The sequence below is a fragment of the Cloeon dipterum genome, chromosome 2 (assembly GCF_949628265.1).
Source record: "Cloeon dipterum chromosome 2, ieCloDipt1.1, whole genome shotgun sequence".
NCBI lineage: Eukaryota > Metazoa > Arthropoda > Insecta > Ephemeroptera > Baetidae > Cloeon > Cloeon dipterum.
Window position 1 is genome coordinate 32,672,590 of NC_088787.1, and position 27,120 is coordinate 32,699,709.

General features: G+C 38.7%; 6 protein-coding genes across 9 annotated transcripts; 3 read left to right on the plus strand and 3 right to left on the minus strand.

Annotated features, from left to right (window-relative positions):
• Nucleotides 1-1,925: 1,925 nt before the first annotated feature.
• LOC135936752 (G kinase-anchoring protein 1-like) lies at nucleotides 1,926-3,739 on the plus strand. Of its 2 annotated transcripts, none has more exons than XM_065479691.1 (7): nucleotides 1,926-2,246; nucleotides 2,299-2,403; nucleotides 2,648-2,821; nucleotides 2,889-3,005; nucleotides 3,068-3,239; nucleotides 3,305-3,459; nucleotides 3,527-3,739. In XM_065479691.1, exons 1-7 carry the CDS (start codon nucleotides 2,046-2,048, stop codon nucleotides 3,536-3,538), a joined length of 936 nt encoding a protein of 311 aa, XP_065335763.1. In that variant the 5' UTR covers nucleotides 1,926-2,045; the 3' UTR covers nucleotides 3,539-3,739. The 2 variants fall into 2 exon arrangements, with proteins under 2 accessions (XP_065335763.1, XP_065335761.1); XM_065479689.1 differs by having other exon boundaries at nucleotides 1,927-2,246; nucleotides 2,615-2,821.
• A 262-nt stretch (nucleotides 3,740-4,001) lies between these two features.
• Nucleotides 4,002-5,291, plus strand: amx (almondex). The gene is made up of 6 exons (XM_065479158.1): nucleotides 4,002-4,230; nucleotides 4,287-4,351; nucleotides 4,450-4,605; nucleotides 4,707-4,828; nucleotides 4,885-5,028; nucleotides 5,107-5,291. The coding sequence occupies exons 1-6, from the start codon at nucleotides 4,137-4,139 to the stop codon at nucleotides 5,240-5,242; spliced, it is 717 nt and encodes a 238-aa protein (XP_065335230.1). The 5' UTR covers nucleotides 4,002-4,136; the 3' UTR covers nucleotides 5,243-5,291.
• Nucleotides 5,249-7,110, minus strand: LOC135936366 (uncharacterized). Its single transcript, XM_065479157.1, has 5 exons — nucleotides 7,089-7,110; nucleotides 5,910-6,955; nucleotides 5,594-5,855; nucleotides 5,419-5,536; nucleotides 5,249-5,365 (listed from the first exon to the last, which is right to left on the minus strand). The coding sequence occupies exons 2-5, from the start codon at nucleotides 6,928-6,930 to the stop codon at nucleotides 5,279-5,281; spliced, it is 1,488 nt and encodes a 495-aa protein (XP_065335229.1). The 5' UTR covers nucleotides 6,931-6,955; nucleotides 7,089-7,110; the 3' UTR covers nucleotides 5,249-5,278.
• An 802-nt stretch (nucleotides 7,111-7,912) lies between these two features.
• On the plus strand, nucleotides 7,913-10,543 carry Grip75 (gamma-tubulin complex component 4). Of its 2 annotated transcripts, none has more exons than XM_065478123.1 (12): nucleotides 7,913-8,048; nucleotides 8,126-8,267; nucleotides 8,334-8,524; nucleotides 8,574-8,674; nucleotides 8,731-8,869; nucleotides 8,925-9,078; nucleotides 9,133-9,290; nucleotides 9,342-9,498; nucleotides 9,556-9,651; nucleotides 9,708-9,888; nucleotides 9,944-10,025; nucleotides 10,079-10,543. In XM_065478123.1, exons 1-12 carry the CDS (start codon nucleotides 7,932-7,934, stop codon nucleotides 10,505-10,507), a joined length of 1,947 nt encoding a protein of 648 aa, XP_065334195.1. In that variant the 5' UTR covers nucleotides 7,913-7,931; the 3' UTR covers nucleotides 10,508-10,543. The 2 variants fall into 2 exon arrangements, with proteins under 2 accessions (XP_065334195.1, XP_065334196.1); XM_065478124.1 differs by having other exon boundaries at nucleotides 9,136-9,290.
• Nucleotides 10,544-10,815: 272 nt separating this feature from the next.
• cert (ceramide transfer protein) lies at nucleotides 10,816-16,111 on the minus strand. Of its 2 annotated transcripts, none has more exons than XM_065478126.1 (11): nucleotides 15,700-16,111; nucleotides 15,516-15,632; nucleotides 15,338-15,449; nucleotides 14,993-15,115; nucleotides 14,890-14,937; nucleotides 14,439-14,713; nucleotides 12,316-12,471; nucleotides 11,968-12,193; nucleotides 11,702-11,913; nucleotides 11,059-11,191; nucleotides 10,816-11,000 (listed from the first exon to the last, which is right to left on the minus strand). In XM_065478126.1, the coding sequence occupies exons 1-11, from the start codon at nucleotides 15,967-15,969 to the stop codon at nucleotides 10,873-10,875; spliced, it is 1,800 nt and encodes a 599-aa protein (XP_065334198.1). In that variant the 5' UTR covers nucleotides 15,970-16,111; the 3' UTR covers nucleotides 10,816-10,872. The 2 variants fall into 2 exon arrangements, with proteins under 2 accessions (XP_065334198.1, XP_065334199.1); XM_065478127.1 differs by having other exon boundaries at nucleotides 11,711-11,913; nucleotides 15,700-16,110.
• A 728-nt stretch (nucleotides 16,112-16,839) lies between these two features.
• On the minus strand, nucleotides 16,840-26,374 carry LOC135936562 (uncharacterized). Its single transcript, XM_065479422.1, has 3 exons — nucleotides 25,971-26,374; nucleotides 19,128-19,704; nucleotides 16,840-17,514 (listed from the first exon to the last, which is right to left on the minus strand). The coding sequence occupies exons 1-3, from the start codon at nucleotides 26,148-26,150 to the stop codon at nucleotides 17,060-17,062; spliced, it is 1,212 nt and encodes a 403-aa protein (XP_065335494.1). The 5' UTR covers nucleotides 26,151-26,374; the 3' UTR covers nucleotides 16,840-17,059.
• Nucleotides 26,375-27,120: the final 746 nt, after the last annotated feature.

Consider the following 27,120-nt stretch of genomic DNA (forward strand, 5'->3'; position numbering starts at 1 on the left):
ATCATTTTATTGAAACTATTCCATTCTAATTCATAAGTTAAGGACGCAAAAAGTGGCAAAACATTGTTTAGCAGGAGACTTTTTAAGGAAATACAGGAAAAAGCCTCTATCTGAAAAAACAAACAAGCCGCGGAGGCTGCATTCAATTTAAAAAAGATTTTGTTCATCAAAGTGCCTGGCAGGGATTTTGGACCGATCCATTGAAAAAAATAATAAAATAGGAAAATCTGGCGGTTAAGAGGTGCGTAAGCAACAAATTCTGACGTGACTGTTTAGGCTGCGCCCCTCGTAATTTTAAGCCTTAATTTCTAATATGGGAGCAGCAGGCCGCGTACAGCTTCATAATGGAGAGTGAGCTGGCAACATTTTTTCCTTCTTCTGTTTCGAATCAAGAAGCCCTGTCATAAGAAACGACCTTGCCTGTCAGGACGCGAGTCGGGCGCTGCAGTTATACAGATCACTATCAAAAACATCATCACATCTCCCCGACAAGGCGCAGCGACTGTGTGCCCGCTCTATCTTCGGCCGGCCGGTCGCCACGTACAAAACTGCCAGTGTGTCCGCGGCCAGAAAATTGTAAATACACGACACTGTTTCGACAACGTCACCGCCTCAGCCACATTCATAATTCTTTTCGCTTCTCTGCATGCAATTGAATTCAGTTTACCTCGGCTGATGCGTATTAAATGTGAAGCGCTCCTGACAAACATAATACGCGCTGTACAAATTAAGGCTTGAGAAAAACTCATATTTAACTTTCGGATGAGAATAGCAAATAATTCATTTTTAATTTTTTTTTAGGGAAAATGTAATCTATTGGACTTTTCAGCATATCTATGTATTCGTGCAACACTTTGCGCCTGATCTGCTCGAAAAATAAAATTTTGAAACATATGTTAATTTAGCAAAATTTTATTTTATGCCCAGAGCGACAAACACACAGTTTTGCTTTCTGCTTGCACGTCTTAATTTTGCATTTTAAATGAAAGACGCCTTGCTTCTGTTATACGCCTATGGGATCAAGGGGCAGCTGCTCAAAAGCAGAAAAGTAGCAGGTACATGAAAACTGACGGAGCGAATAAGCCGATTACCTACCGACCATTTGTCAAGCGCGAGTGTACCTCAAAGAGCGCACGGTCGTCCCTTCATTCTTAAAGTCCCTATTGCATTCCAAGTGTTTCTGTTATTCTATAGCAAACCATAAGCTCAACAACAACAAAATATTATAGATTTTTGAGGCTCTATGTCCACGCATTTTAGCTCAAAAATTGTGCTTGATCACATTATCCAATTATTTAATTTACTTTTAGAAAATTGCAGCCGCAAATGTTTTTCTGTTTATTTTATATTATCCAAAGGTTATCATTTCTCAAATGGCTCCATACTTTTCCAAAGTGAGTCATAAAATCTATTTTTGAAATTCTGAAGGGCGAAAAAATGCGATAATTTTATTGGAGTTTAAAGGGTCGTTCAGTTGGCGTCTTGAAGTTATTAATTCTTATTGTTTTAATGATAAGAATTAATAGAAAGGAATGGTACACGCATAAAATAAATATGTGCTTGATTAATTTTTAAGTTAAGATCGTGGCGAAGTCTCATTTTCTCTCCATAACAAACAAGGTTTAAATAACCACATGAACGCCGATGAAAAGCTGTGAGAGGCCTCTCATTTAATATAATTATTATACACTCATTAAAAAATAGAAAAAAGTAGAACATTGTGTCACACTCTATGTTTCAAGTTTGTTGCTTTTTACAGCATCTGAGATTTGAAGAAATAAGGAATTATTTTGTCCAAGCAGCGTGAGAGCGCTTTAGCTTTTGGCCGCTTTTGGCAAGCAAAAGAACTTCTCGATTTGAAGAGTGGTGGCAGCACCAATCACATTCTCGTACTTTTGCACCCCAATGATGCGAGTATCCACCACGAAAATAAGCGAAAGTTCAAGCAAGCAAAACAAAAAGCGAGGTGCACACAGAGTAAAATTCAGGTTATTGTCAGCGGATTTTCTTGTCGTTTTGAAATAAAAGAGGAGATTTGAGGTACGATGGCGACAGCTGTTGCTTCGAGATTCTCTGTCCTGAGCGTGGACGTGGAAGACGACTCCGCGAAAGTTAAAAAATCTGAGAAAAAGAAGTCTTCAAGTGACAAGGATAATTCAAAAGACAAATCCAAGTCTGGCCAGCAAGGCAAGCAGCAGTCGCAAGATGCCAAGAAGAAGGCTAACAAGAAGAAGGACGCTAGCAATGTAAAATTTAGTTTGTCGCTATATGTGGGTTAAATTTGATTGAATATTTCAGGGCAACTCAAAAAAGCAGTCAGCTCATTGTCAGCAGAAGCAGAGCAAACAGAATTCCAACAGCAACACCGAGCAGTGGCAGGAGTGGCTGAAACACGATGAGGAGGTATCTGAAGCAGTTTCTTTTATAAAACGTGCTTTACTTTTAGTTTAAAGGGTAAAAAATGGACAAACCAATAATTTATTTTTGCAATAATGTGTATGCAAACTTGATAAAAATTCAGGAGTCGCTCTTATATCCAAGAGGTAGCATACAATCTTATTTAGTTTATTTTTAATAGTAAATTTCCTTTTGGTAAAATCGTTTAAAATTCCAGTATGTGTGTGGGTCATATGAAAACGATCTGCAGGAAGCTTTGTTGATTTCAACTCTTACAAATAAGGAGGAAATGAAACTGCGCAAGGTTCAAAGTCCAGATGACCAAGGTCAAGAAAAGGGCTTGAAGAAAAAGGGCAAGGTCCAAAAACCACAGGCCATGTCTCTGGACGAATTCAACAAAATGAAAGGCGACCCAACCAAAGAGGTGAATACTAAATTTATTTTCTTGATAATGTATGTCTAATTTTTATTGCATAAATGCTAATTTCCAGGCAGAGGAAAAGGTTGACGAGCCTGAGGAAGTTGCAAATTTCTTTGAAGAAATAAATGAGTTCACTGCTGAAGCCTTAAAGCTAGAAAGCAAGACTGAGCATTTTAAATCTCGACAGGTTTGACAGGCGCCACTGAAATAGTGATATAGATTTTTCATAGGAGTTTCTCTTGCAACCAGCTGAAACCTGTTACTGACGTCCACGTCACCCTGGCGCAGTTCCAGAATGTCCTTGAAGAGAGGGAAAAAGAGATAATAGCACTGAAGAAAAAGGTGTCCAAGCTAGAGGCAGACCTGACAGATGTTAAGGCTAGGAATTCCCAGCTGTGCAGCATGCTCGCTCAAGGAGAGAGTAAGCCTTTCATTTTTTCTCTAGACCTCAAACAAATTTCAAATTTTGCCAAAATTACGTGACAGTGAAGAACAAGGCAGAAGTCCTGTTAGAGGTCGAGCAACTAAAGTCTGAGCGCAAGGATTTGTGGTCTGATTTGCAACGACTCGAGGTTCAGCTGGAGCAAGAGCGCTCCAAGGTTCACGCTCTCAGTCAACCCGCTGAGAAGGGAAAATCAAAGGTAAACTAAAATTGAAATAGATAAATTATGATAATGAATCTAATCTAACTATTCTAAATTGTTGCAGAGCAAGAAATAGACAGTTTCGAGTAACCAAAGTGAGATTAAAAAGTGCTGATTATAAGAAATGAAGTGATTTCAAAGACTTCAAAATAATGTGCTACAAACTCAGAATATTTTATCTCCTAAGATTATATTGTTCATTCCATAAGCCACTTGAATTTAACAGTACCAATTTTGTGTAAATTAAAAATAAAATTTCACAATTTATTACACGTGATTTGATTGTTGTTTTAATGTAATATTATTTATGTGATTTCTCCTGAAATAAAAGGCCCGTAAAAAATAGCTTAATTTAAGCTGATCAGAGATATAAAAATCACTGTGGCTGTCATAGTTTTCATTCTGGGAGAAACCTGGGCCTCCAGTGGCTTCAGCCTCCAATAGCTTTCTGGCATGCCTGACCGCCAACTTTCATACAAAAGTGGGCGTGTCGTGATCATATGGCTATCCAAAATTGGATTCCAGAGGCACGGCGGACGGCACAGCTCTTGCCTAGGCTAGGAGTAAACAAAACTCTATTGGGATAACTTCGGTTTAAAAATTTCACGCACAAATTAGGCCAGTTCAAGCTGTCTAAACATAATCCATTTTAAAAATTATCTATAATGTGAAAAATGGTGGTTGTGCGAAGAATCAACATTGCCGATGTTTTCAAACTTGCTATTCTTCTGGTAATTTTGACTTTGTCGACAAACATCCAGAAAATAGGTGCATTTTGTTTTGTTAATGTTTTCTTTAAAACTAAATTTGCACAAATATTTTAGACGCCAATACGGAAAAGGCTGAGCCGCATTCAACCGAATCCAGTCCGAATTCCATCAGTCATTTGGTACGCATCTTTAAACACTTCCCTCTTTACCATGGACTAATTGAGCTGATGATTGAATTAATTTATTGGACCCTAATTTACAAACTCTCCATTATCAGGCGAAAGGAAAAATCGAATCAAACCCGAACTGCCCAAGCAATGTGGAGTGCGACAAATTGGGCGGTCTTTGCTTGAACTGCACCTTTAACAAGTCCTGCGAGTATGGAAAAGAAGTCAAAGTATTATGCTCTGTTCTGAACGACATCAACTGCTTGGTATGATTTCTCAACTACTATTTTCTATAGAATTTCTTTATGTGATGAAGTGAAAAAGTTACAATTTTTTATTCCGATTCCTAACACTTTTCTACCTTCAGGGCGAGAGTACTTTTGAAAGAACTATGACCTGCCAGTTTTGCTACCAAATGGATCCTTCGAATTACACGTGCAAGCTACTGGCAAACTGCAACTCGGTGGCATCTCCTCGCACTTATTATAGGTAATCAGTACCAGAATTTTCATAGCTAGAACATCCTGATTGACTTATAAGATTAGGACCAATTGTACTGTGAAGAGCGAACTTTTGTGCTTGGGAAACCGGGTTTTTCAAAAGAACCTGCCATGCAACTGGACTGGAGGTTATAAGTGGAGTACGGCATTACTTTTGAGCATTACGCTTGGAGGGTTTGGAGCTGATAGGTAATTATTACTAATTCAACAGCATGAATTTTCGATTTTTGTCCTGTTTTATGATAATATAACAGATTAATTTTATAGGTTTTACCTTGGCCACTGGCAAGAAGCTATTGGGAAGCTCTTCAGCTTTGGAGGATTAGGAGTGTGGACTTTGGTGGATGTCGTGCTTGTTTGGCTGCACTATCTGGGGCCAGCTGATGGATCTCTGTACATTTGAAATTCCTTTTTGTATCTTGTAAAAATAATAGAGCCTTTATTGAATCATATAGAGACGAACTATTTCATCTTCCACCCAAGCAAATAATTTCTCTTCTCCTTTGTTCAGGTGTTCCTGGCCGATCTATAATTTTAAGAAATTCAGAGAGCCATTCTCTTTTGAACTTTGAGGCTTACAAGTAAATAAGTAGATTTCATTTTCTCTAAGAGCCTGATCTTGCACTCCATGAAACCAACAGGCCGACTTGAATTTTCCAGGCATACGAAGGGATCCAGCACTTCAATGTGTATACTCCTGAAGTTGGAAATTCACGTTAATTTCTGGAAAATGTTTGCACAAACTTGTACTAACCTGCCATTTCTACAAATGGTTATACCAGCAATGTTAACAGAATTGACATTGAAGCACATAGAAGTCTGGCTCAGTTCTAACTTTGATTCCAAATACTTGACAAAGTTATGAATTTTCTTTAGCATAGGCCTGTTGTCCATTTGTGACTGTAGAGACGGGTGGGGAAAGGCAGGTCCGGTGTAATTGCTTTCATGGCCGCATTCGATCTTGCGAAACTCCAGCAGCTGGTACAGTCTCATCCAATTGATATTAAATCTAAGTTCTGAAATAATTTTATTTTAAATTAAATTTTATATAAAAATAACAGTAATATTACGTTTATAGTGAGAAATAGCTTTGGGGCTTGAGACAATGGCTGTGAGATCTTCATGATAATGTCCAATCAAAGCCATTGATAATAGGCAGTTGAGAAGCAGATCAGGACTAGAGAGGAATTCCTCGATTTTTCCATTTATTGCACTCCATACAGTAGGCAATAAATCACTCGGTATTTTGTAGCCCAAAGTAGAAGCGACCCACAGGACTTTTGCTATGTCTTTGCTCCTGTAATCTATCTCAAGTTCCTTGATTGATGTTTCTATTACTTTGTATATTTCATCCGTGGCGAATTTTGCTTCGGCAAAATAAGACAGAACATGGCACTTCTCGAGATTTTTCTTCGACCATCGTTCATAATTTTTTGAAAGTTCATCAAGCAGTTTCCTATCGTGGTATCGCTGTTGCCTTAGCACTTTCACTAGCACGCTCAAATCTCTTGGATTGTCTAGTAAATATTGCATGTTTTCTGTCATCTGTCGAGAAAATAATTCGGGAAACGGAGATTTGACAAGTACACTGCACTTGAATATAGTGCTTGCCAAAATACATGTGTCTGTCAAGTTTAACTGAGTTATATTGTTCTGTAGGCGCTTCAGGGCAAGGTTTGTCAGGGTTGTTGCCTGCTTAGATTTTTTCTGCATTCCAACGTAGAAAACAATTTTGATTAAATCGTCTTTGTCTATTGACTCCTCATTTAGAATAATTCTAAACTGCTCCATAGCCTTCCGGTATTCTTCAGACGAAGTGATGTGTCTGGATGGCGAGATGAAAGCACAGTCTAGAGTCGCAAAAATGTTTTGCACTTTCCTTGTCTTAAGTGAGTTTGAAGGAAGAGCGGCTGTAACTCCAGCATTTTGAGAAACATGCAGGTAAAATTGATGCATCAGCGTTTGCTGAGGAGGCACTCCGTAGCTTCTGAACGATGGTGCAAGTTTTTGCTGCACATTAGGTGTCCAATGATATTTAGTAATCAAAGCTCTTCTTAAACCAGAAAGCAAGCAGATCGACATCATTCTCATTATTGGGATTTCTGGTGAGTAGAACCTGTAAATTTATTATAATTACTGTATTGTTTAAATAACGTGAAAAAATGAAAAACACATCAAGTAAATATATATTATGGGGTGAATTAAAAATTAATAAATTATATTATTTATGTACAATGGCTATTACTCACACAGGCAATTATAGTGTGGACTATCGCTTTCCGCTCACTCAAACTTCTTCGCTCTGATGCTGATTTGCTTATGTGAAGAATAAAATCAAAGTTAGAATGCGAGACGTATGAGTTGAGCGAATAGTGTGAGTCCTCCATGAGGAAAAAATTGCAGCTTCCGCCGGGTTAAAGATCTCGCCACTTCTTATAAGTTATAAGCTCTAAGCTCTCTACTTTTGAAAGAGAATCTCATAAAAGTTTGGGTGGCGAAAACTTCGAGTCGCGGCGAAAAGTGTATGTGTATCACATAATATGTATGTATCTAAATATTATATAGGGTGATTTTATATATCATATATGTATGGTGATCACACAGTTTAGAGACAAGTCGTATTTGTAGACAAAATAGTGGTTCGTGCGACTTATATGTACTCAACAGATAATAAGTTTTCCATAACATACATCATAATGGAAAAATTGTTACATATAAAGACAAATATTCAGAAATTTTTATATTACGTGTCTTATACGACAGCTGAGGAGCCAAACACCAGGCACGAGGATTTGTCTTGTTTTTTATGTATCTAGATAACACATTCACGCTGTGTTTACTGTTTTCAAATTCTGTCCGATTCACATATTATTGTTGTGACTGGAAAAGTGGGCGCGACCAGCAACCGATCAGCGCGCTCGCCCGCGTCACGTGATCGGACCTACTCGCGCGCCATAGAGCATGAAGCATGAAATTATATTATTATAGGAATATAGTGTATTATTTGTGTATTATTTTGCGCAGAGAGTCCTGACCTGGTCCTGACTCCTGACTGTGAGTGAAGAACTGTCAATGTCTAACTGAAATCGACAATGATGGAAAAATCAAAGCGCCAAATGAATTCAACGTACAGCATTATTCACGAACTTATCTTCACATTGAGCGGTTTTGACAGTGGCTTGTTCAAATTTGAAAACGGAATTTATGAGGTATGAGTTTTAGTCAAGTGTTTAATTTTAAGTATGACATAATATTTTTTCCTAATGCTTCTTAAATTGTTTCTCAGATCAATGGAGCTCTGCCGCTCACGCCTGGCGAGAATAAACTGATTGAAAAGGTTCTTAAAATTGCTACAAATTATAGACGGCTCAAAAATTTTAGCGAGGACAATTGCAACCCAATTTACAGCCAGTCAACTCACAAATATGGTATGTAAGAAAATCAAAGAGCACCAGTAATGCGCGGGGATTTTTCATTTTTGGTTATTTTTACAGGCACAAACACTAAAGTGTATTTCTTGGCATTATGCAGTGGAATTGAAGAAGTGCTTGAGCCATACCGAAAAGCCATTGTTCATCTCGAAAACGAAATATTGCTCGACCCTAGCAAATCTATCATGTTTGTGTTACAAATCACAGAGGAATACACAGTTTTGCTTCACCTTTTGAACTATGCCGTGGACCAGGTTTGGTTTTCCTTTTATTCTTTTCCAAGGCATTAATTCAATTTTACAGATTGAGCTGAAAGGCAATGATTTGAATTGGTGTCACATAATGGAAATTTTGCAAAGCAGCCCGTGTGTGAGGTCGCACAACTCAGAAGTTGCTTTCAAAAGGTTCCTTATCATTCTACGAGATCGGGAATTTTACTAAATATTTATTCTGTCCCTAGGATTCAGAAGCGCTGTCATAGCATCTTTTTGAAGCAACTCAGCGTTTGGTTGATTTACGGAGAGCTCTTTGACACAGAGCAGTTTTTCATCACAAAGGATCAGAGAGAGGACATTCCTGGAGAAGTGGAAATGGTCCATGTAATCATTTTTTTTTATTTAAAGGAATTGTATTGTATTCCAACTACTTTTCCAGATCAATTCCGTCGCAAATATGTACACGGCGTACTCTGTTTTCAAGATGAATCCTTCGCAACTGCCGTCATACATTCCCAGCTCTCTTGCTCTAGATATTCTCTACATAGGACAGACTGTGGTGATGATCAAACAGAAGCCAAGCAATGCGAAAAGTATTAATTTCAAACGTCTTTACAAAAAGAGGAATTACTCATATTTCATCAAAGCAGGTCTCTATGAGCATGATGAGCACCAAGACTTTGATATCTGGAGTGGAAAGGAGAAAGACTACTTGAGTGAACTGAGGGAGATAGAAGATGGTGACAGTTTCCAAATTGAGAGGCTCAAGTTGCTTGTGAAGTCAATGAGGCAGCATCTCACGAACGTTAGCAATTCATATTTTGTGTAAAACTTTGATTCAGCTGTTGTTCTTCAGGTTCTTTGGAATGTGGCTGTCAAAGACGCAGACCTGCTTTCGGAGATAAAAACAGTAAAAGATCTGTTGCTGCTGGGTAGAGGTGAAATTGTTTCAGAGTTTATTAAAATGGCAAATCCTATCTTGAAGCAACCGCCTAACACAAGTCGACTTAGAGGCAAGCTAAATTCATTGATTTAATTGCACTAGTCAAAGAATAGCACTTTTCTTGCAGCTGCTCAAAAGTCGTTGAAAGAAGCTATATGCAGCATTAGCACAAGGGACGAAGTTCTCCTCAACAAGTTCATTATGTATTTTCAACTCGACTGCGGTAAAATGAACCAAGGCTAAATTGTGCGCTTGATATTGAGCTTTAAATGAATCTAGATTTGACTGGATGGGACTGTATCGCATTGAAGTTCCAAGTAAAGTGGCCGTTGCACCTTCTTTTCACCGAAGATATGCTTGGAAAGTACAACTCGGTCTTCAGATTGCTCTTGAAAGTCCGAAGGGCGCAAAGCAACTTGCTAGAAGTGTGGAAAAGACAAATGGAGGACAAGAAAATCAGGCAAGTCGTTTTTATCAGGCTTTGGAAAGATTATTTTTACTTCTTGTGCATCCAGGGGGTGCGAGGCTAATACCCAGTTGGGGCAACTAAGGAGGAATTTCCAGTTTGTTATTGACAATCTTCACCACTATCTGCAGGTTAGCCAAAGGAAGTATAGCTAAGCATGCAAATTTAAATATTGATTTTTCAGTTTGACGTGATAGAGGTTCAATTCTCTCAGCTGATCAAATCCATCAAGGAAACCGACAGCTTCGAAGAGATCAAGAACTTCCACTGTCTGGCCATTGCAAACATACTGACCCAAGCGTTCTTGCAAACGGCAGTGAAGCAAGAGGGCCTAGTGCAGAGCCAGCATGCTGTTATGAATTGTTTGCAAACGTTCCTGGACATGAACTTTGAATTTTGCGAGTTTGCAATGCAAGCGATAGAAGGAGTGCAACCATCCAGCAACGGCATTGAATCTAAGCTGTGCGAGCTAGAGCATAACTTCATGTCCCAAGTTGGCGTTTTGAAAAACATGCTTACAATTGTCCAGTGCCAAACTAGCGCGCTTGCTTTGAGCCAACTGCTTCTGCGCCTTGATGTCAATGATTGGTTGAAGAAAAATGTGATTTCGTAGTTATTAATTAAATAAACCGTCAAATTGTATTTTTTACTTAAACAAAATTTTATATTTTCAAGTATCATACTTAAGACAATTAATCAAATTTGCTACAGGCACAATTTGAGTTTAATGATTTTGAATAACGAAATAATGACCATAATGCAGAGATTCACTACTGCAAATAAAAGCGTCTTGAATGACTCAATTACTAGGTGCTGAAAATAAGTGATAAGCACCAAACACTTAGTATGATAAATAATTGACAGGCGAAGGCAGCAGCATGATGAATGATCAAACTAACTACTCAAAGTAAACCGCAGAAAGCCGTGAAGATGACTATTGTTGTAGAACATACTCTTGGTACAAAAAATATGGTAGACTTAAAACATGATTGGCTTATCCGCACATTGATCAATAACATATTGCGTGAAACGTTTAAGGAACTTGGGATATTCGCGCTTGTAGACTGCTCTTAACACAGACGCAGGTGCCCAGCCACCAGGATTTACTGCAACACCAAAATAAAATTAAGCTTCTGCCGCAGTTTCATTGTAGCGACTACTTACCAACAGAGCAATAAGTTATTTTACACGTCAAATTATCCCTGGTTATATCTGTCCCATCCTTGGGAGGGTCAATGAATGTCTGGCAGACGAGGCAAACTGTGAGGAAAAGTCTGACACACTTCCCAGAATTTGCCTGAAAAGATAATTAATTAATCATGGACCATGGCCATTATTAATATTACACTTTAGCAGAATGTGAATATCAATTATTGCAACTAAGAAAGGGACTCAAGTGGTGCGACGTTCTTTTAGTGGTGAGATGTTATTTTCTACGAGTTTAAATATTATAACTGAGGGGATAATTTAAGTTTGACTAGTTTGCGAGTTATAAAGCGCCGAGGGATAAAAATCCTAGTAGGATTTAACATGATTAAAATAAATTTTGGCTAGTGCACTATTCTTTATACAAAATTCTACAAAAATAATAGCAGAAAATGTCAGCAGTCTCCTTTAAATAAAAATAGAAGAAAATTTCAAGTAAATTAATTCGCAACTTTAAAATGAAATATAGCATGCGTTTATCATATTTTTGGACACTTCCTGAGATATTTAATGACTATCATACTAAAGTCAATCATAATACGAGTTCTAAGGAATCATGCGCGAGCTATCCATGCCTAATATTAGGCCCTTTTATACATACAACACTCACTGGGAAATCTTGATGCTCTGTTGAATGGTTGCAAACAATCCAGAAGTCTTGTCCATCTTCATCACGGATGTTAGGCACTTTGCGTATGTGCGACCAGAAGAGCGAGTCACGCTGCGCTGCTGGCCAGACTCTTTTATGAATCTGCAGGAAGACTTGAGTATCCTCTGCTATCGATTCCAACACTGTCATCTGCTCCACAGTGGCTGCAGCAAGTATTACACATTAGCGTCGTTCAAAGCAATCTTTCAAGAACTCACTCTCCCAGTCCATCCGAACATCTGCACTAAAGAAGTAATGGCACATCTCGTGCCCAGTGACACCCTTTACTATGTGGACAGCTTTGAGAGGGTCGACGACCATTCCACCGACCTCCTCTTCACGTTTGTACATCCGCATTTCTCCATCCTCAGCAAACAGCTGCCAGCCACCTTCTCCTAGGTTCAGTCTTGCATAGTGCAGTTGCTCCAAGCAAACTCGATCAATCTGTATCAATATGATATAATTATGTATGGAAACTTTGAAAGGATCAACATATTTATGAAGTTCCTGCTTCTCAAAATGGAACATATTTATGAGTTCAAGACAGATAAATTTTCAATCCTTACCTCTGGCCAAAGCTTATGCTCTGTGGCTTTTGAACTGGGTGGCCGTCTGCTTAATTTGAGACGCTCTCGGAACTCAATCTCCTCGTCAATTTTGTCCAGGCCAGACTCGACCGCGTCGTAGAATTCGTCATCGTTCAGAGCACTGTGAGGCCCTTCCTGAAAACACGATTGGAGAAAAATTTAGCCGTTGAAAACCAATTTTCGTGAAATTACGATAAAGTTTGCGTTCTTATCTGGCATTGCGACAACCTTTACCTATGGAGAGCAGCGTCAAACTGATACACTATCGCATAGTCTGGTATTTTCGAATATGGTAAAGTGAAGGCGCATTGCGATGGGCGCTTTCTCCTACGCATAATTGGCAACATATCCGTGTCAAAATTACAAATGGAAGCAGAGTACGCCGATGTGTGGCATCATAAGAAATGCAATTTGCAGTAATCCATTGATGTTTGCCATGAATAATTTATGAGCTGAATTTACAACATTATTATCTTCCGGCAAAATGAAGTGAAAAAGCGTTTGCAAATATGAATTGTATTTCCGGAATTAAAATTTCTCTCTTAATAAAATCTAAATGCTGTTTAGAAAGTTCCACTGGATCCTTGATGTCCAGCACGTGACAGCAAAATAAAAACATCCGTGCGTCGCTTGACACTGTTTTTTCATTTGCGTCGGTATTTTATTGGTTCCTAATCTACGTCAACTCGTCCCGCTACGTAAAAATAAAAATATTTTTTGAATCTATCGACGAGATTAGGGAAATTACTTGATATTTTGGTCTAAAGAGATGTAAAATTCACCAGTTGCAAATACCGTTAGTGTTCAAAGCCACCAACAGATGGCACCATCATACACTTTCGTAATACATTTATTTTTAAGGCACTTCTGCTGCGATTTCAGACTCAATCCTACCACTGTGGGTTCTTCACTTAAAATATTTTCTTTTGACATACTGAAAACCAAAATCAGTCCAGCCATTCGCTGTAGAATCGTTGGAAAAGATTTTTAATTTCCAGAAATAGTTTTTCACGATTCTACGGCGATTGGCTGGACTGATTTTGGTTTTCAGCATGTCAAAAGAAAGCATATTAAGTGAAAAATTCATAGTAGCAGGATTGAGTCTGGAATCGCAGCAGAAGTGACTTAAAAATAAATTTATTACGAAAGAATGCGGTGGTGCCATCTGTTGGCGGCTTCGAACACTATGGATTTATGCAACTGGTCAATTGCTTATTTTTTTCTGGAAAAAATGGATGCGAGTATAGGCAAACAGCAAAAACAACGGTTTTGTAAGGGTGAACTCTCGCATCATTGAATTGTAATTATAATTAAAAATGAATCAAATCATTGATCACTGTTAACCTTTCACAATAATACCTTTTTGTGCACGGTTTCAATACTGCATTATTGAATAATGGTTATAACAATTAGTTCTCCTGGTACAAAATATCAAATAAAATAACGTCGGCATATCCTTTAACATGTTTAGGACCCATGATGTCAACAAAACGAAATTTTCCATCTACCTTTTGTGCTATAAATTCATAATACCATGTTTAAGAAGCAGCAACAAAAAATTTCATGCTTCACAATCTTTGTCAGCTTTTTCTTTTTCAGTAAGCTTATTAAGATGAGCGAATTAAGGTATTTAAAATATAGTTTGATTGTAAAAGATAAACTAAACAAAGTAAAATAATATATTTGGTGCACGCAACAATGCAATTTAAGTAAACTATAAGAACTATAGAAACCACAATAAAGTAGCAGAACTAACTGACATAAGAAACTTTTTTAAACTGGAAACACCGATGTGGGCACTATAACACAACTTGATGATGTGTTATTGTAGACCGCAATGTTTATTTCCAAACCCTATCCCATTACCCCTGTATATAAGACGCCTGAATAGTTTTCACGCAGAGACCTAATCATTACTATTTTCTGACGTATATTTTGGAAATTGAACTGAAGAAGTAGTACGAGCGTGGAGATGGTTGAACAGCGTTTAACCAAAAACGTTAAGAACCTTTCCTTGTTTACCTTCACTTTACCAAAATTTGAATTCTATACAGAATGAAACTTTAAAACCATTGCGAGTAAGAATAATTGCAGTAAATTACCTCAAAGTCAGGTCCTCCGCGAACCACAACCTTCTGCTTCTTCTCTGCCTCGACCTTTGCGTGTTTGTAAAGTTCCTCAAGACGTTTCCGCCTCTCAGTCTCTCGTTCAAGGCGCTTCCGCCAACCCTCTTCCCTCTGGTTCACTAGTTCCAGACAGTGTGCTAGGGTGGCAAGAACACCAGACGTGGTGGCTTTGAAGGTGAGTGCTTCTCCTTTGAAATCAGGGGCTTGCAAACCCTGGCTATGCAGCAGTTGCAGCAAGGCGTGCTCGGGTTCTGTTCCCAACAAGAAGTAAAAATATGGTTCTAACTATCATGATTCAATAGTAAAAAATATTCAAATATCAATCATGAATTGCATTGAGCAGGTTAAGATGGAATTACATAAAACTCGGCATCGGATTCAATGTGAGATTAAAAAAAAAGCAACGATATCAAAGAAAAATTATTACCTTCAGAAGCATTAATATCATCACCGTTTTTACCACCAACAGTTCCATCTGGAGGAAAAAAATTAGTCCTGATTCTATCAAACACATGAGCAAAAATATTTACTTTCAAGAATTTTCACAGCAGCATATGTTTCTGCGCAGTTATCATAATAGCCTTGGAGAGTTTCTATTTGCCTGCAGAGGATATCCCTAAAAGTTTCGATTTCTGCAAGTTTTTCTTTCAATCCTGCAACACAAAAAGAAAATTGTTTGTAGTTGTTGAAATCATGTTCAAATAATATCAATAAAATAATTCAAATGAAAACAATGGGGAAAACACTAATTAAAACCTTATCAATAATATTTAGGAATAAAGCTGGAAATTAACCAAAGTAGGAGGCCCCCAAGGAAAATTGTGAAACGTTTAAGTATTAAATCAATAAGATTGCAAGATCAACATTATACAGACCTCTGCCTTTTTTGAAACTGGACGCTGACGCAGTCGAAAAAGTATTGGACGCCAGGGAAATAGCACTTCCATGACGTCGGAGACTGTTTTCACTTCCATAGGCACACTCAGCCTGTAAAAAATTAGCAAAATTAAGCTCATCCTCCAAATTGCGACATGACTTAATGGTGATACTCACTTTACACGTCTCCAAGGTTTGGACCCAGTGATTTTTCTCTTCTAAATTCTCAGCGCGTAGGTACCACACGCAATCATTCACAGACACGTCAAAGCGGCACTCGTCGAATTCGTGAGGCTATGGGAATAAAAATACGCCCAAGGTTAAACGACCAATTGATCCAGCTAATCAAGCTTCCGCAAACCTTAATTGTAGCCTTGAACAAGCTGATGGCACCGCGGCAACCAAAGTTGGTGTCCTGCTCTGACTTGTAGTAGGATAGTGTCCCGTCCCGCAGAACAATGAAGCGCGTTTGCCAACCGTGAAAGAAGTTTGTCCACTTGTTGAGGACGCCCTGCAGCTCGGGAGGGCTGTGAATTCCGTTTTCCACCTCGTCGTCCTCGTCGCTGAAAGTGACAACGCTCGGATCCTCGGCCATGGTAGATCGCTCTTCAGTGATTAATGCATCCTGCATCGACGAAAAGAATCTGATATTGCCGGCCCTACCAGGAAAATGATTATCTGACCGCTGAACTTCCACCAAATCACAGCGACAGCGCCATGTTCTGTTTTGATCGCTCACGACCACGATCACGAGTCACGGGACAAAAACACAAAATCATAACACACGCCCCATCAGCCAATCGTGGCAAACGTTTTTCCCGCAGCACGCAGAGCCATCTGATGGGCACGGAGAAACGTATCAATTCTTTTTTGCTTATAAACAGCGCGCAAGGCACGCTTCTGTATTAATGGAATGGAAGACTCGCACTTTTCGCCCAACACTCACACTTCTCGTTAGGATAGGGCATTGGCATTACATTGATTCTATTCCCATCAGAGAGCGAGAAGTGTGAGTGAGCGGAAAGCGTGAGTCTTCAAACGAGTCTTTAGTCAATATTCTCATTTTTCACTTGATTTCTCTCAATTATTAAATAATGGAAATGAGTTCAATTTTCGCAATTTTTTACTGCCAATTTATTGAAAAAATATGCGCAGTGTGGAGATACTGTAGATCAAACTGGCAAAATTATGGTGATAATATACCTCAATACAGAATCGAAAGAAACGTTCATTTTTGGTGAAACCTACTCCATCGTTAAAAATATTCCTCCAATATTTCCATAATTATGATGGATCTGCTTAAAATTGACGGGACCTTTACTGTACGCGTAGCTTTCATATTCAATATTTTTATATTTTCATTTATAGGCAAAATCAAATGTCGAGGAGTGTCAAAGATGGGATCAGCGGGTCATAACCAAAGGAGAAATGGAATTTATTAAATTAAGTAGTTCAATTATCCTATTTGCAATCTCTTTAAAATAAAAAATGCAAATACTTTCAGTCTAGTTATCAAGTAACAAATTTATATTTTATTGTGCTGGCACACTGGTAATAACAGGCATTATAATATTTTATTTATAGCTTGCTCTCGATATACACATTTTCAGGTTTGTTTTAAAATTACACTAATATGTGCTTCATATTTCTCACGAGCCACATGCATGTCTAAAATCACATAGTCATTTTACTCTTTTTTACATACGAAACCTTTGAATGATTTAATATTTAGTTCTGGCTAAAAGATTATGTCGGAGACCAAAAGTGAGAAATCCCGAGGACGCTGATATTCTCCACACGTTGATCGAAATTCCTGCTATGATAACTGCGCACTCGAGGTAAACTGCGTAAACAGCCCTCTCGACGGAGCTGCGCTGGCCCACGCCGCCGGCGGTGGTGAAAAGTAAGGGGAAGAGCACCACCCCGCCGAACAGTATGATTCCAAAGACGTAATGCGAAACGATCGCGACCACCGGCAGCCAGGCGAACCAGGCTGGATTCTCCACGGCGTCGCTGGGTTGAGACGAACGCCGCCGCACCAGCACTCTCTGCAGACTTTCGGCCACCAACGCGCCAAAGTTGATCACCCAGAGCAGGTGAAGGGGGATGGCTACAGCCGAGTAGATCAACACGGCCGACCTTCCCACCACTGTCCGCGGAACAGGAGCACCAAAACCTGCGAAAAATTTAATTTGTAAAATTTACACAGAAAGAGAGGATTTAAAGTCGTGCGAATTTAATATTTATTTATTTTTGTAGAGGCAAAAATGCGGTCGCGCCTGATGCGTTAATTCTATTTCTACTGGTATTTTTACTGTTTAACATTTAACTCCCTGAAATTGAGGTAATTCAATAAAAATGTATCCTCTAAACGCTCAACTGCAGCAGCACTGACTGCACCGACTGACACCAAAGGTACATTTTTTTAATATTGATTTCCGTTTGGCGAAAGAGTGGAGCGATATGCCACCCGCACGGTAGGACTGTTGCGCGGCACAGTTTCCCTCCCAGTGCAAGGCGTACGTGCGTGGGTCTGCGAGTTCAAATGCTACGTGATGAACTCGGCGTCTGGTTTGCTTGTTTGAGCCCACTTTAGCTGTGCCTGCTAAGGGGTCTAACCCGGTTTTTAATTGCCTTTTTCTCACTTCTATACAATACACGAGAATGCATATTTTTTTCTCTGATTAAAAAAGTAAACAAAAGATAACTTGCACTCGCTACCTCTGTAACAAATGATAAAAGATGAAACAGAATTTTTCTTTTACATCAACCGTGAGAAATTCTTCAAATAAGTTAAATGCGTTATAGTTAAAATACCAATTATCAAATTGCTTATGATTATGAGTAGCAGAAAAATCCATTTTCTAGACAAATTATTTGTTTCATTTATTACTTTTTTGACGATCAGTGATCCAAAATTTCTTGCAGTGTTGAATTTTGCTTTGTCGGCAGAGAACTGCTGATGAGGCATGTGGGGCTGCGATGGTTGTATAGTTTGAAAACGTGGGATGATATTTTCTCTAAAATTATTTCACTTTTAGCCGTCCATCCCTTTCCCAACATTGGGAGCATCCACTGTAAAATCTATCTTACAAAAAGGAATATTTGCTTTCTTACTGTACTTTTTAGCTATTTGAGTACAAAATCCAAAAAAGATTAAGCTATGAAAGGAGTATATATAAATGTATTCCCCTGGGAAAATTGCGTGTCTTCAGTGCGATTTTAAAATTTTAAAGGGACCAGATTCGGATCATATTCTATCATTTAAATTTTTATTGAACAATAAAATCCATGGTTTTAAGTAGATTTTCTTCGCATCTGTTTGAAATTAAATGCAGCGGGGACCAGATTCGTGCGACCCGCAGATATGGCGTCCGGTGGACTAAACGGTCACGGGAAAGTGCGCGAAAAGAACCAAATTTTCGACAATATTGTAACATAATACGCATTACTTGTACTAATTGTGTCTTTTGGATCGTAAAAACGGTAAAAACAAACCCTTGACACTCGTGCGGGAATCCAAAGAGAGCTTTTTGTTTCCCACATTCAGACGCCATCTTGGATCTGCGCAGTGGGAACCAATTCTATCGCACAAATGGCCCCCGCTGATTAAATGTAAAATGAATAATAAATTCGTAACTTATAATGTCTTGAAAAAAATAATCACAGTTCCTAATTAATTCAACTAAATTTTTTGTTCCAACAATTTTCCGTAGACAATATTCCAGCTTTACGCAGTGCAGTACGAAATTTTTACCATTATCAACTTTGTGATAGAGAGTAGCTTACCGACGGTTGTGAGCATATTGACTGCAAAAAGAAGAGACCCTGCATAATTCCAGATGACACCTCCACTGGCGTAGCCGGCGTTGATTGCGTCGGCGACGCTCACTTCGTGACGCTGCAATGCGTCCTCGATGGTCCTCCATGCGTGCTGCTGGTTTGGCTGGTGCAACAGGTCGGTGAGCGCTGAGCTCAAGCTCCCCTGCATCAGCCGCACCTCCAGCCCGAGGGCAGCCTCTCGAGGGCCCTCGGTCACGTGGAACGACCACGCACCGAACAACGTCCACACAATGAGAAATATGGCCATGCCCGCCAGCGAGGCGAACATGCGGAACACGTTGGCAACCACATTTCTCGCACTGCACCGTTTGGTCCAACGCAGCTTGGGCATGAAGCGCAGGCGGAACTCGGGCGGCACGGCCTGGATGGCGCGGTTGCGCTGGCCCTCCATCGAGTCCATGCAAAAGTGAACCGTCTTGAGGTCGATGACGGCGGTCGCGGGAGGATGCAACACCGGCGTCTGCTGCCCGCAGTGGCCGTTGCTGTCCACGACTGTCATTGAGCCGGTGGAACTCGCGGCATCCTGCAACATTGAAAAACATGGATTTTTAGAGAGTTCTATCATCAAAAAAGTTAACTCTGCTCCCCTCCGTTGCCTAAGTGTAAGATATACTAGAGGTGTGGGTGAAATCCTCAAAAATCCTTCAATGCACTAAGAGAGTTTGAGCTGAGTTGAACATTTTTAGTTTTTATTCTCTATTTATGGTGGCTCAAAGCCGAAATTTAGTGGCAGCAAATATTTGAATTCTCAAAAATAAAAGAGTATGTTCACACAATTCCATACAAGCCGTTGGACTACTTATTGGTGATGTTTTCATACTTAAAAAATTATCTGGTTTAAAAATTCACGAAAAATCCAATTTTTTAGATAATGACCCGCATGGCCTTTGAACTAAGTCGATGACTTAAAAGGTGAGATTAATCCAAGGCAAACCATATTTTTGGAATTGCTCAACTTATTAGCAAAGTATTAAATTAAATCCCCGAAAAACACAAAACTAAAAAAAAGCATCGTGGAAATTTGTTAACTGGTCAACTTTGCTTGACTTGAGCCAAAAATCGTCACAATGTTAAATAGGTATAATTTTGTAGAGCAATCAGTCTATAAACTATAAAACCTAAATTGTACATTCCTAAACATAATTAGCAGGAGGAATTTCAATTATAGCGTAAAACAGCCTTTATTGATTTTGCTACGGCTCTCAAATATCACCCAATTAAAAATGCGCCCACTCACCAGCATTATTTCTAATCAATAATGAACGAAGAATTAAGTTATGATAGTTAATTAAAATCCAAACATTGAATTCAAATACATAACAGCAGCAGATCGACAGTAAACAAAACAACTTGATGTTAACTTACTTTCAGTCCTTCTGATAAAGGTAGGCTTAACATTCATAATATTTGTTTCCAAGTTCTGTCACAACAACTTATATTTGTTGACACTACCCAACTTCGCAGAATACTAGATTATTCAATAGCTCTCTGATCGATGAAATTTGTCCTGTCAAATTCATACAGCGAAAATCCATCAGTATATCAACACATTCCCTTATTTAAGATTATTTGAGCGGCAGGAAATCGATCAGTAAAAGAACTTGACAACCACTATAACGCTTTACTTTTCTTAAAGCCCTACGCTGCGATTGTTATTTAGGCGGAAGAGTTTTAGGTTGGCCCTTAAATATAAAAGCAGGTCAAATACCATCAACCTCCAAATTATAATTTTTCCAGAGTAATAAAATGATGCACACTCGCAGTTAACATTTCTGTGGCAAGGGCACGTAACGTGCACCTATGCGCAACCAAGTGAAACGAGTCAATTAATTTAATTGTTCCGTATTATGCACTATTCCACCAGGAGATTATTCCTTTGCATTTCATATGAGTATGCGTGCGTGCGCACGTGTCATTATCGCGCGGGGCCGTTTACCGGTAAATCGCCATTAGTACGTTTCGCTGCACGCACCTCTGCTTATATTAATTGAGCTCCCAAACAGATTTGTTTCCTTCCTTTGTTCGCCTACGCATTACGAATGTATATATATATAGTATACAAACAAAACAGCAAGAGATCTAAATCGCTGAAAATTTCAATTTATCCGCGTTTGCTATCATCATACGACACGTTTTAGCTGAATTTTTAACGCGCTGTCAATTATTTTTGCAGGAATTTGATACAATGGATTACAGCGTTTTGTGCTTCGTTTGAAATTCGTCTGTGTCGAAACTGATGGTACAAGTGGCTTTATATTTCATTTGACTAATTCTCTTTCACGCTGAATTATTTCGTTTTTATTTAAAAAAAAAAAATTGGATTGTGAAATAAAATCAGTTAAGTGCCTCGAAAAAAATCATTTTCTCATTTTTATAAGATAAAAACTGACATCTTTAAAGCCAACAAAATTCATTTAATATATTTTTACTTTACTGACGAAAATCAGGTAGAAAATCGCAAGACCATAAATATTCGGGTCACAAACTCCTTGCTTAATGCTTCGTTGATTAGGTAGAGTTCATTAGCAAATTCACGTAACATAAACTTTCGTTCTATATTATTACCTAACGTAAGCAGCAGCAGCAGCAGGTAGTGACAAAGCGAACTGCCTTAATTTAATATTCAATCAATTCGAATCATCGCACCTGTCATTCGGCTGGTAAGCACGTTAACACAAAAGACACGAGAATCACGATATCCGCTCGATTGCATCTGCATTATGCAAAACACGAGGTGTTTTTTCTGTCGTGTGTGTGTCTATATGTATATTATGCCCACCCCGTTGTGCTTGTACTATTGATTTCAGCGCCCGCGGCCTGCGGTGCCGCCGAATCAGGCCGGAATTGACACACTTTTGTCATCCAAAGCGAACAAATCTGTGACTTCTCGCGTCGCCCCGGAAAACCAGTTGAATGAAAAACGATTATGACAAATAGAGTATTGATTCTGGGCGACGGGAGGTGTGAGAGGACTACCTGTGCGCCGCGGATGGAGGTGCTAAAGCGGAATTTGATGTGAGAGGGTCTGCACTGAAGTTAACGCTCGCTCTCTTTAGCAATTTCATCCAAGTTGCGGAGGAGGTTTCCGCTTAAAAACTGTTACAAGCATAAAACTTAAGGATTTTTTTTTCAAAATAACATGAAGAAACTTATGAACTAACAAGGTCAATAAATTATAGATTGTATAAAATAATGAAACTTCTGGTAAAAATTTGAAAATTCCTTTTAAATTTCTAGTTTATTAATGGAATATTGACGATTACACTAGATATTTAATATTAAAATCTTGATTGGAGCCTGAGACTCCAATTTCCAGTAAATGCATTCGAAGTTAATTGTTTAAATTCTCTCAGATCGAGCCGGAAATTTACGACACGCCCGCTATGGTCAACCAGACACCAGACCTGGAAGGCAGCATGCTACGCTAACAGACATGCAATCACGAGACATGCCTGTCACGGTTTTCATTTTGTACTATGCCAAACCAAAGAGTATAATTGCGTGGTGAAGCCAACGTGTGCTTGCAGAGTGTGTGGAAAATATGAAGTTCTACCACTTTCTAAGCTGTGATATTAACCAAACTAGTTTGACACAAGCAGCTAAGTCTGCTAATTATACTATTTATGTAAACAAGTGATATCATAGATAACGTTAGTTGTAAACGATTTGAGTTTAATAAAACTTGAATGAAAATCTTGACTAGTGAGGTTTTAATTTTTTGATTAATTATTTGAGTCTTGAAAAAGGGTACAACTTTTATAACTGTTACAAATTATAGATTCCAAATTTTTCTTATTTCGGGTCAGTAGGGTAGCTTTGCCCCATACATTTCCACATCCTAAAAATCATCAGAGGAAAAAATCGGTCTGTCAGTTGAGTATTCAGAGAAAATCATCAGGCTAACTTTTTGTTTGGATGCGCTATAACAGTTCTCGATCTTACACGGGTTAGGTGTTGGGTGACAAATTGTTTCACGACTTGAAAGCATTCTTCAGGCATTGTAACACTGAGAAATGGGGCCAGGAGTCGCATACTGTGCGCCTGCGACCTACCCAACAAATCGATATCATGCATTGTTGTTGCAAAACATCTCAAATAATCAGTATAATTTTCACACAAAATTCCATGAGTTTATAGATTAAAACAAACAATTTTTACCTGTTTGACAATTTTTAAATACATAAAGGGGTTAGTCTTTGTCATTGGATTTTGTCTGTCAAGCAAATCATTCTCAAATTGGTTTCCAGCAGTTAGATTTCAACTAGGGTCATTTATTAAAAAAACTTCCGAATTTAAACTTGCAATTGCGTGTATAATTAACACACTTTATATAAACAATCATATTTTGTGTTTTTTCTCTTCTAGTATGAAACATAAGCTCATAAAAATATTCAGCTTTCTGCCTCTTAAATTTATGATTCAAAAGTAAAACATTTTTAGTCCTATATAGAATTGAGCTGAATCTGGTACTTCAAATTTGGTCCAACGTCATGAGAAAAGTGCAGCGCTGGAACATCGTCAGTTCTGTGACATGGTTGTTATATAAATGTGCGTGTCAGAGTACGTACAAGGTACGTTACACGTGTGGCACGAGGTCAAGTAAGGCTCTATGAGAAGATGTAGCAGCCGAGAACGATTAATCAGCCCCCAGCCACCCTTGCTGCACTCGCCAACTACACCGAGTTCGTAAATATTGATTCTCAAAGCGAGGGAGAGGGTAATCTCATTTGCATGCACGAGGCTATATACGCGCACTTTTGTTGGGAACGTTGGGATAGACAGAGCATGAATTAATTATTATTGTTTACGACTGAGAAAACGTGCGTTTAGTAACGCGATACAAAGAGATGATAAAACTAGGAAGATGTATAAGTGAAAAGATTGCGAGCCATTAGAGTGTAATTTACGGCAATTTTATGAACATAATATATGTTGATGGAATTTTCCTGTATCTATATCTTTCCGTCGTTTTCTACTTTTGGGTTTAATTCTCTTAATATGAAGAGTTATTGTTTATTCTGGTGGATTTTTTGTTTAATTTTTTTAGATTGAAATATTGGCAAAAGTGATAAAGGTATAAATTTTTGCGAAAATTTTAATTTCTAAACTAAAAATTGCTGTCATTTTATTTATCTACATTCCAATATTTGGGCAGCTGACTGAAAAGCGTCAAATTTTTCATCCGGTCGCTATATTTTGGTTTCACGATCAAGCGACACCGTGAAAGCTTCAAAAACGCCACCCTTTGAAGTCTCAGTGCTTTCGTTTGTTGTTGTTACTGCTCTTCCCTGTTGCCCCCTATAATCTTTAGACTGTATGAGCAGAGCCGTGATCTGCCCCCGGATCTGGTGACTTCCGCCCTTTTGAGCAAGCGTCCTGATTTATCAAAGACGAGCGAAGAAGTGCCTTAATTAAACAGAAGCCACTCATCAAATCAGAAGCTCCTCTCCGACTTTATTACTCAGCTGGATAAAAAGGGGGAATGCTATCCTTTCTTTTGGGCAAGGAAGAATGCACTTTCTATAGTTAAATTAAAAATTATAGCAACTTGATAATTCTCGATACTTATTCCGTAAAGATATCCCATTATTTCTTCGACCTAAAATTTTCTGTTCTCACAATCAGTTGTATGGGCTATGCCTTTTTTTAGATTAAGTGTTACAAAATCTAGCATTCGCTTAAAAATGGATGGCCTTCTCGTGATTTGTTTTAATTTATTTGTATAACGCTAAACTTAGGGGACAATTTTGGGCTTTTATTTAATAATTATTGTATAAACAGATAATATAGTTTGACACTTTCAACGTTAATTTTGGTAAGTAATATTAATTGTGACAATAATGACTGAGTAAATATTTCTTTATAAAAGTAAAGATTTCTATAAGGGAATTTTATCTTGTCATTTAAAGGCATTAATTATTGTGTGTTAAAGCTATTTATTATTTTTAAATTACAAAAAATAAATAAATGTTAATAAACCTATTTATATACCGAATTTATCCCAATTCACCAATATTGTATATAAGAGCAAACAGTTTATGAAGCTAAACAAAAGTTGCCGACTTAGACTCAAGACTCTCGAGGCTTTTGAGCCCTTTTGATCTTTGGCATTTTTGCCGTGGAGCGTGACCAGCCTCGCACGTTCACCGGGCACAGGGCCAAGTCGCGCGAAATATTTATGCACCCTTAACTACACACATATTGTTGGTAATCTGAAACGCGGGCAAAAGTGGAAGTGTACGGCACCCAAAAGCTCTGTTTTATTTAATCTAATGCGCCAGCCGCGCCACAGCACATATAATAATAGCTGGCGTGAGCGGGCGCGGCGAAAAAAAGTGGTTTTGCTCGTTTTTGGCGGAGCCGCTTATTGTTCGTCGCAGTTGTTGCTTGCAGAAATGATTTGTGCCCATTGTGCTGAGCACGCGACACAAAGGCTGTTGTGTGTTAACAAATGTGATTCGGAATTTATTTCACTCGGAAGTCGCATTGCTTTACAATACAATTCTACAAAGCAGTTGTTGTTGGTACTGCAAAGGAAAGGAGACAGTCTTGTTAATTAGTTTAAACAACTGCTGATTGTTTAGGAAACTAAATTTCTGTTGTAAATGCTACGACTGCTATTAATAATACACATATTAATTTTCTAATATTAGAATTTCAGTTGGTTTTCTTCAAATTTTTTATTTTATCAACAAACTGAACGATTTTTCGACTGTTTTTAGATCTCCCAAAAGAAAAAAAAATTATTTATATAATAATAAAAATGATGCATCTATGGTGTATACTTGCCTGTGTGTCACCAGGATCACATTCCCGTCGGCTGGGCGTCCCAAAGTGTCTGCGAGCGCCCGCGGGACTCTGATCCCAAAGCTCGATGGTCACCTGGCCTGACTCGGCGGCATTCGTTCTCGGCGACCCATGCAGTGAGCGATTCCCAGGTGAAGATTCGTGGGCGGATTGCAGGCTCATCAGGGGCACAGCATCCACACTGGCTGGACCAAGCTGAGATGCCTGGGAACTGCGTTTCGGCTGTTGCGATAGGGCTGAGAGAGTTTGATGCGAAGATAATGGGTGTTACTGCGTCGTCAGCGGACTCACTTTGCCCGCGTCGCAGATTTCGACTGACGAGCTGTGTTCCTCGGGTGTATTTGTAAACACGGCTGGGTGCGAAACGGCTGTGGCGGCGGGTGCAGTCGGCCCGCACCAGCAGCCAGTGCAGTGCGCGCGCACGAATCAATGAATGAATGAGTCATTTGTCGGCAGAGATGCACTCTCCGCGCTCTCTGCCCTCCCGTGGACCACCCTCAAGACCCTTATAGGTATAACTATGCCCATGATGCATTTTTTTCGCAATCAAGGGAATCTTCACGGGGACGCTATTCTGCAGCTTTATTTTCTTGGTATTTGCAATTCTTGCCACTTTGAATAATTTTTCAATAATAAAATAAGAAAAGTAAATGTTTTTTAAAGATGTAAAATTGGGAAATAACTTTCTAGATGACGGATTGAACTTTTTTCCAGATTATGGACTGGTAGAAATTGCAACATAAACCAGTGCTGAAACGAGTATGTAAAAATATTTTGAGTTATTTCAACACTCCATTCCAGCTTTACCCTCCTGGGTAAACTTAAGGCAAACTAGTAATGTTTCCTTTTCTCACATGCTATTTGTATTTTAAGAGGTTTTTTTTTAACACGAATGCAACTTTGACCAATTGTGAAAATAAACAAGAATAATATTTGCCGTGCAATAAATTCCTTTCTGGTGCAATAGTGCTTACCACTTGATTGGCGTACAAACTTTGGAGCTGATTTTCTCGGAAGTTTAAAAGCTTGTAAAAATTTATCACTAAAACTAGAGCTGTTTAACATCTTAAAAAAGTTATACTTACTACCAGCATCTAGTTCTAGTATCCTTTTCACAAATTTGCTCGCGGGT

What these genes read in the sequence shown, in the direction of transcription:
- Grip75 (XM_065478123.1), top strand. Translation starts at nt 7,932, where the DNA reads ATGATGGAAAAATCAAAGCGCCAAATGAATTCAACGTACAGCATTATT. An exon ending in TGAGGCAGCATCTCACGAAC is followed by an intron (nt 9,291 to 9,341) that starts GTTAGCAATTCA and finishes GTTGTTCTTCAG; the next exon opens with GTTCTTTGGAATGTGGCTGT. An exon ending in ATGGAGGACAAGAAAATCAG is followed by an intron (nt 9,889 to 9,943) that starts GCAAGTCGTTTT and finishes TTGTGCATCCAG; the next exon opens with GGGGTGCGAGGCTAATACCC.
- LOC135936562 (XM_065479422.1), bottom strand. Translation starts at nt 26,150, where the DNA reads ATGAGCCTGCAATCCGCCCACGAATCTTCACCTGGGAATCGCTCACTG. An exon ending in GTGATCCTGGTGACACACAG is followed by an intron (nt 19,705 to 25,970) that starts GCAAGTATACAC and finishes TCAATGTTGCAG; the next exon opens with GATGCCGCGAGTTCCACCGG. An exon ending in CAATATGCTCACAACCGTCG is followed by an intron (nt 17,515 to 19,127) that starts GTAAGCTACTCT and finishes AATTTTTCGCAG; the next exon opens with GTTTTGGTGCTCCTGTTCCG.
- LOC135936752 (XM_065479689.1), top strand. Translation starts at nt 2,046, where the DNA reads ATGGCGACAGCTGTTGCTTCGAGATTCTCTGTCCTGAGCGTGGACGTG. An exon ending in AGAAGAAGGACGCTAGCAAT is followed by an intron (nt 2,247 to 2,298) that starts GTAAAATTTAGT and finishes TGAATATTTCAG; the next exon opens with GGCAACTCAAAAAAGCAGTC. An exon ending in AGCATTTTAAATCTCGACAG is followed by an intron (nt 3,006 to 3,067) that starts GTTTGACAGGCG and finishes TCTTGCAACCAG; the next exon opens with CTGAAACCTGTTACTGACGT.
- LOC135936366 (XM_065479157.1), bottom strand. Translation starts at nt 6,930, where the DNA reads ATGAGAATGATGTCGATCTGCTTGCTTTCTGGTTTAAGAAGAGCTTTG. An exon ending in AGCTATTTCTCACTATAAAC is followed by an intron (nt 5,856 to 5,909) that starts GTAATATTACTG and finishes AAATTATTTCAG; the next exon opens with AACTTAGATTTAATATCAAT. An exon ending in ACCATTTGTAGAAATGGCAG is followed by an intron (nt 5,537 to 5,593) that starts GTTAGTACAAGT and finishes TTCCAACTTCAG; the next exon opens with GAGTATACACATTGAAGTGC.
- amx (XM_065479158.1), top strand. Translation starts at nt 4,137, where the DNA reads ATGGTGGTTGTGCGAAGAATCAACATTGCCGATGTTTTCAAACTTGCT. An exon ending in GACAAACATCCAGAAAATAG is followed by an intron (nt 4,231 to 4,286) that starts GTGCATTTTGTT and finishes CAAATATTTTAG; the next exon opens with ACGCCAATACGGAAAAGGCT. An exon ending in GGAGGGTTTGGAGCTGATAG is followed by an intron (nt 5,029 to 5,106) that starts GTAATTATTACT and finishes TTAATTTTATAG; the next exon opens with GTTTTACCTTGGCCACTGGC.
- cert (XM_065478126.1), bottom strand. Translation starts at nt 15,969, where the DNA reads ATGCAGGATGCATTAATCACTGAAGAGCGATCTACCATGGCCGAGGAT. An exon ending in TGCTGTGAAAATTCTTGAAA is followed by an intron (nt 14,938 to 14,992) that starts GTAAATATTTTT and finishes TTTTTCCTCCAG; the next exon opens with ATGGAACTGTTGGTGGTAAA. An exon ending in AAGATTTCCCAGTGAGTGTT is followed by an intron (nt 11,192 to 11,701) that starts GTATGTATAAAA and finishes TTATCTTTTCAG; the next exon opens with GCAAATTCTGGGAAGTGTGT.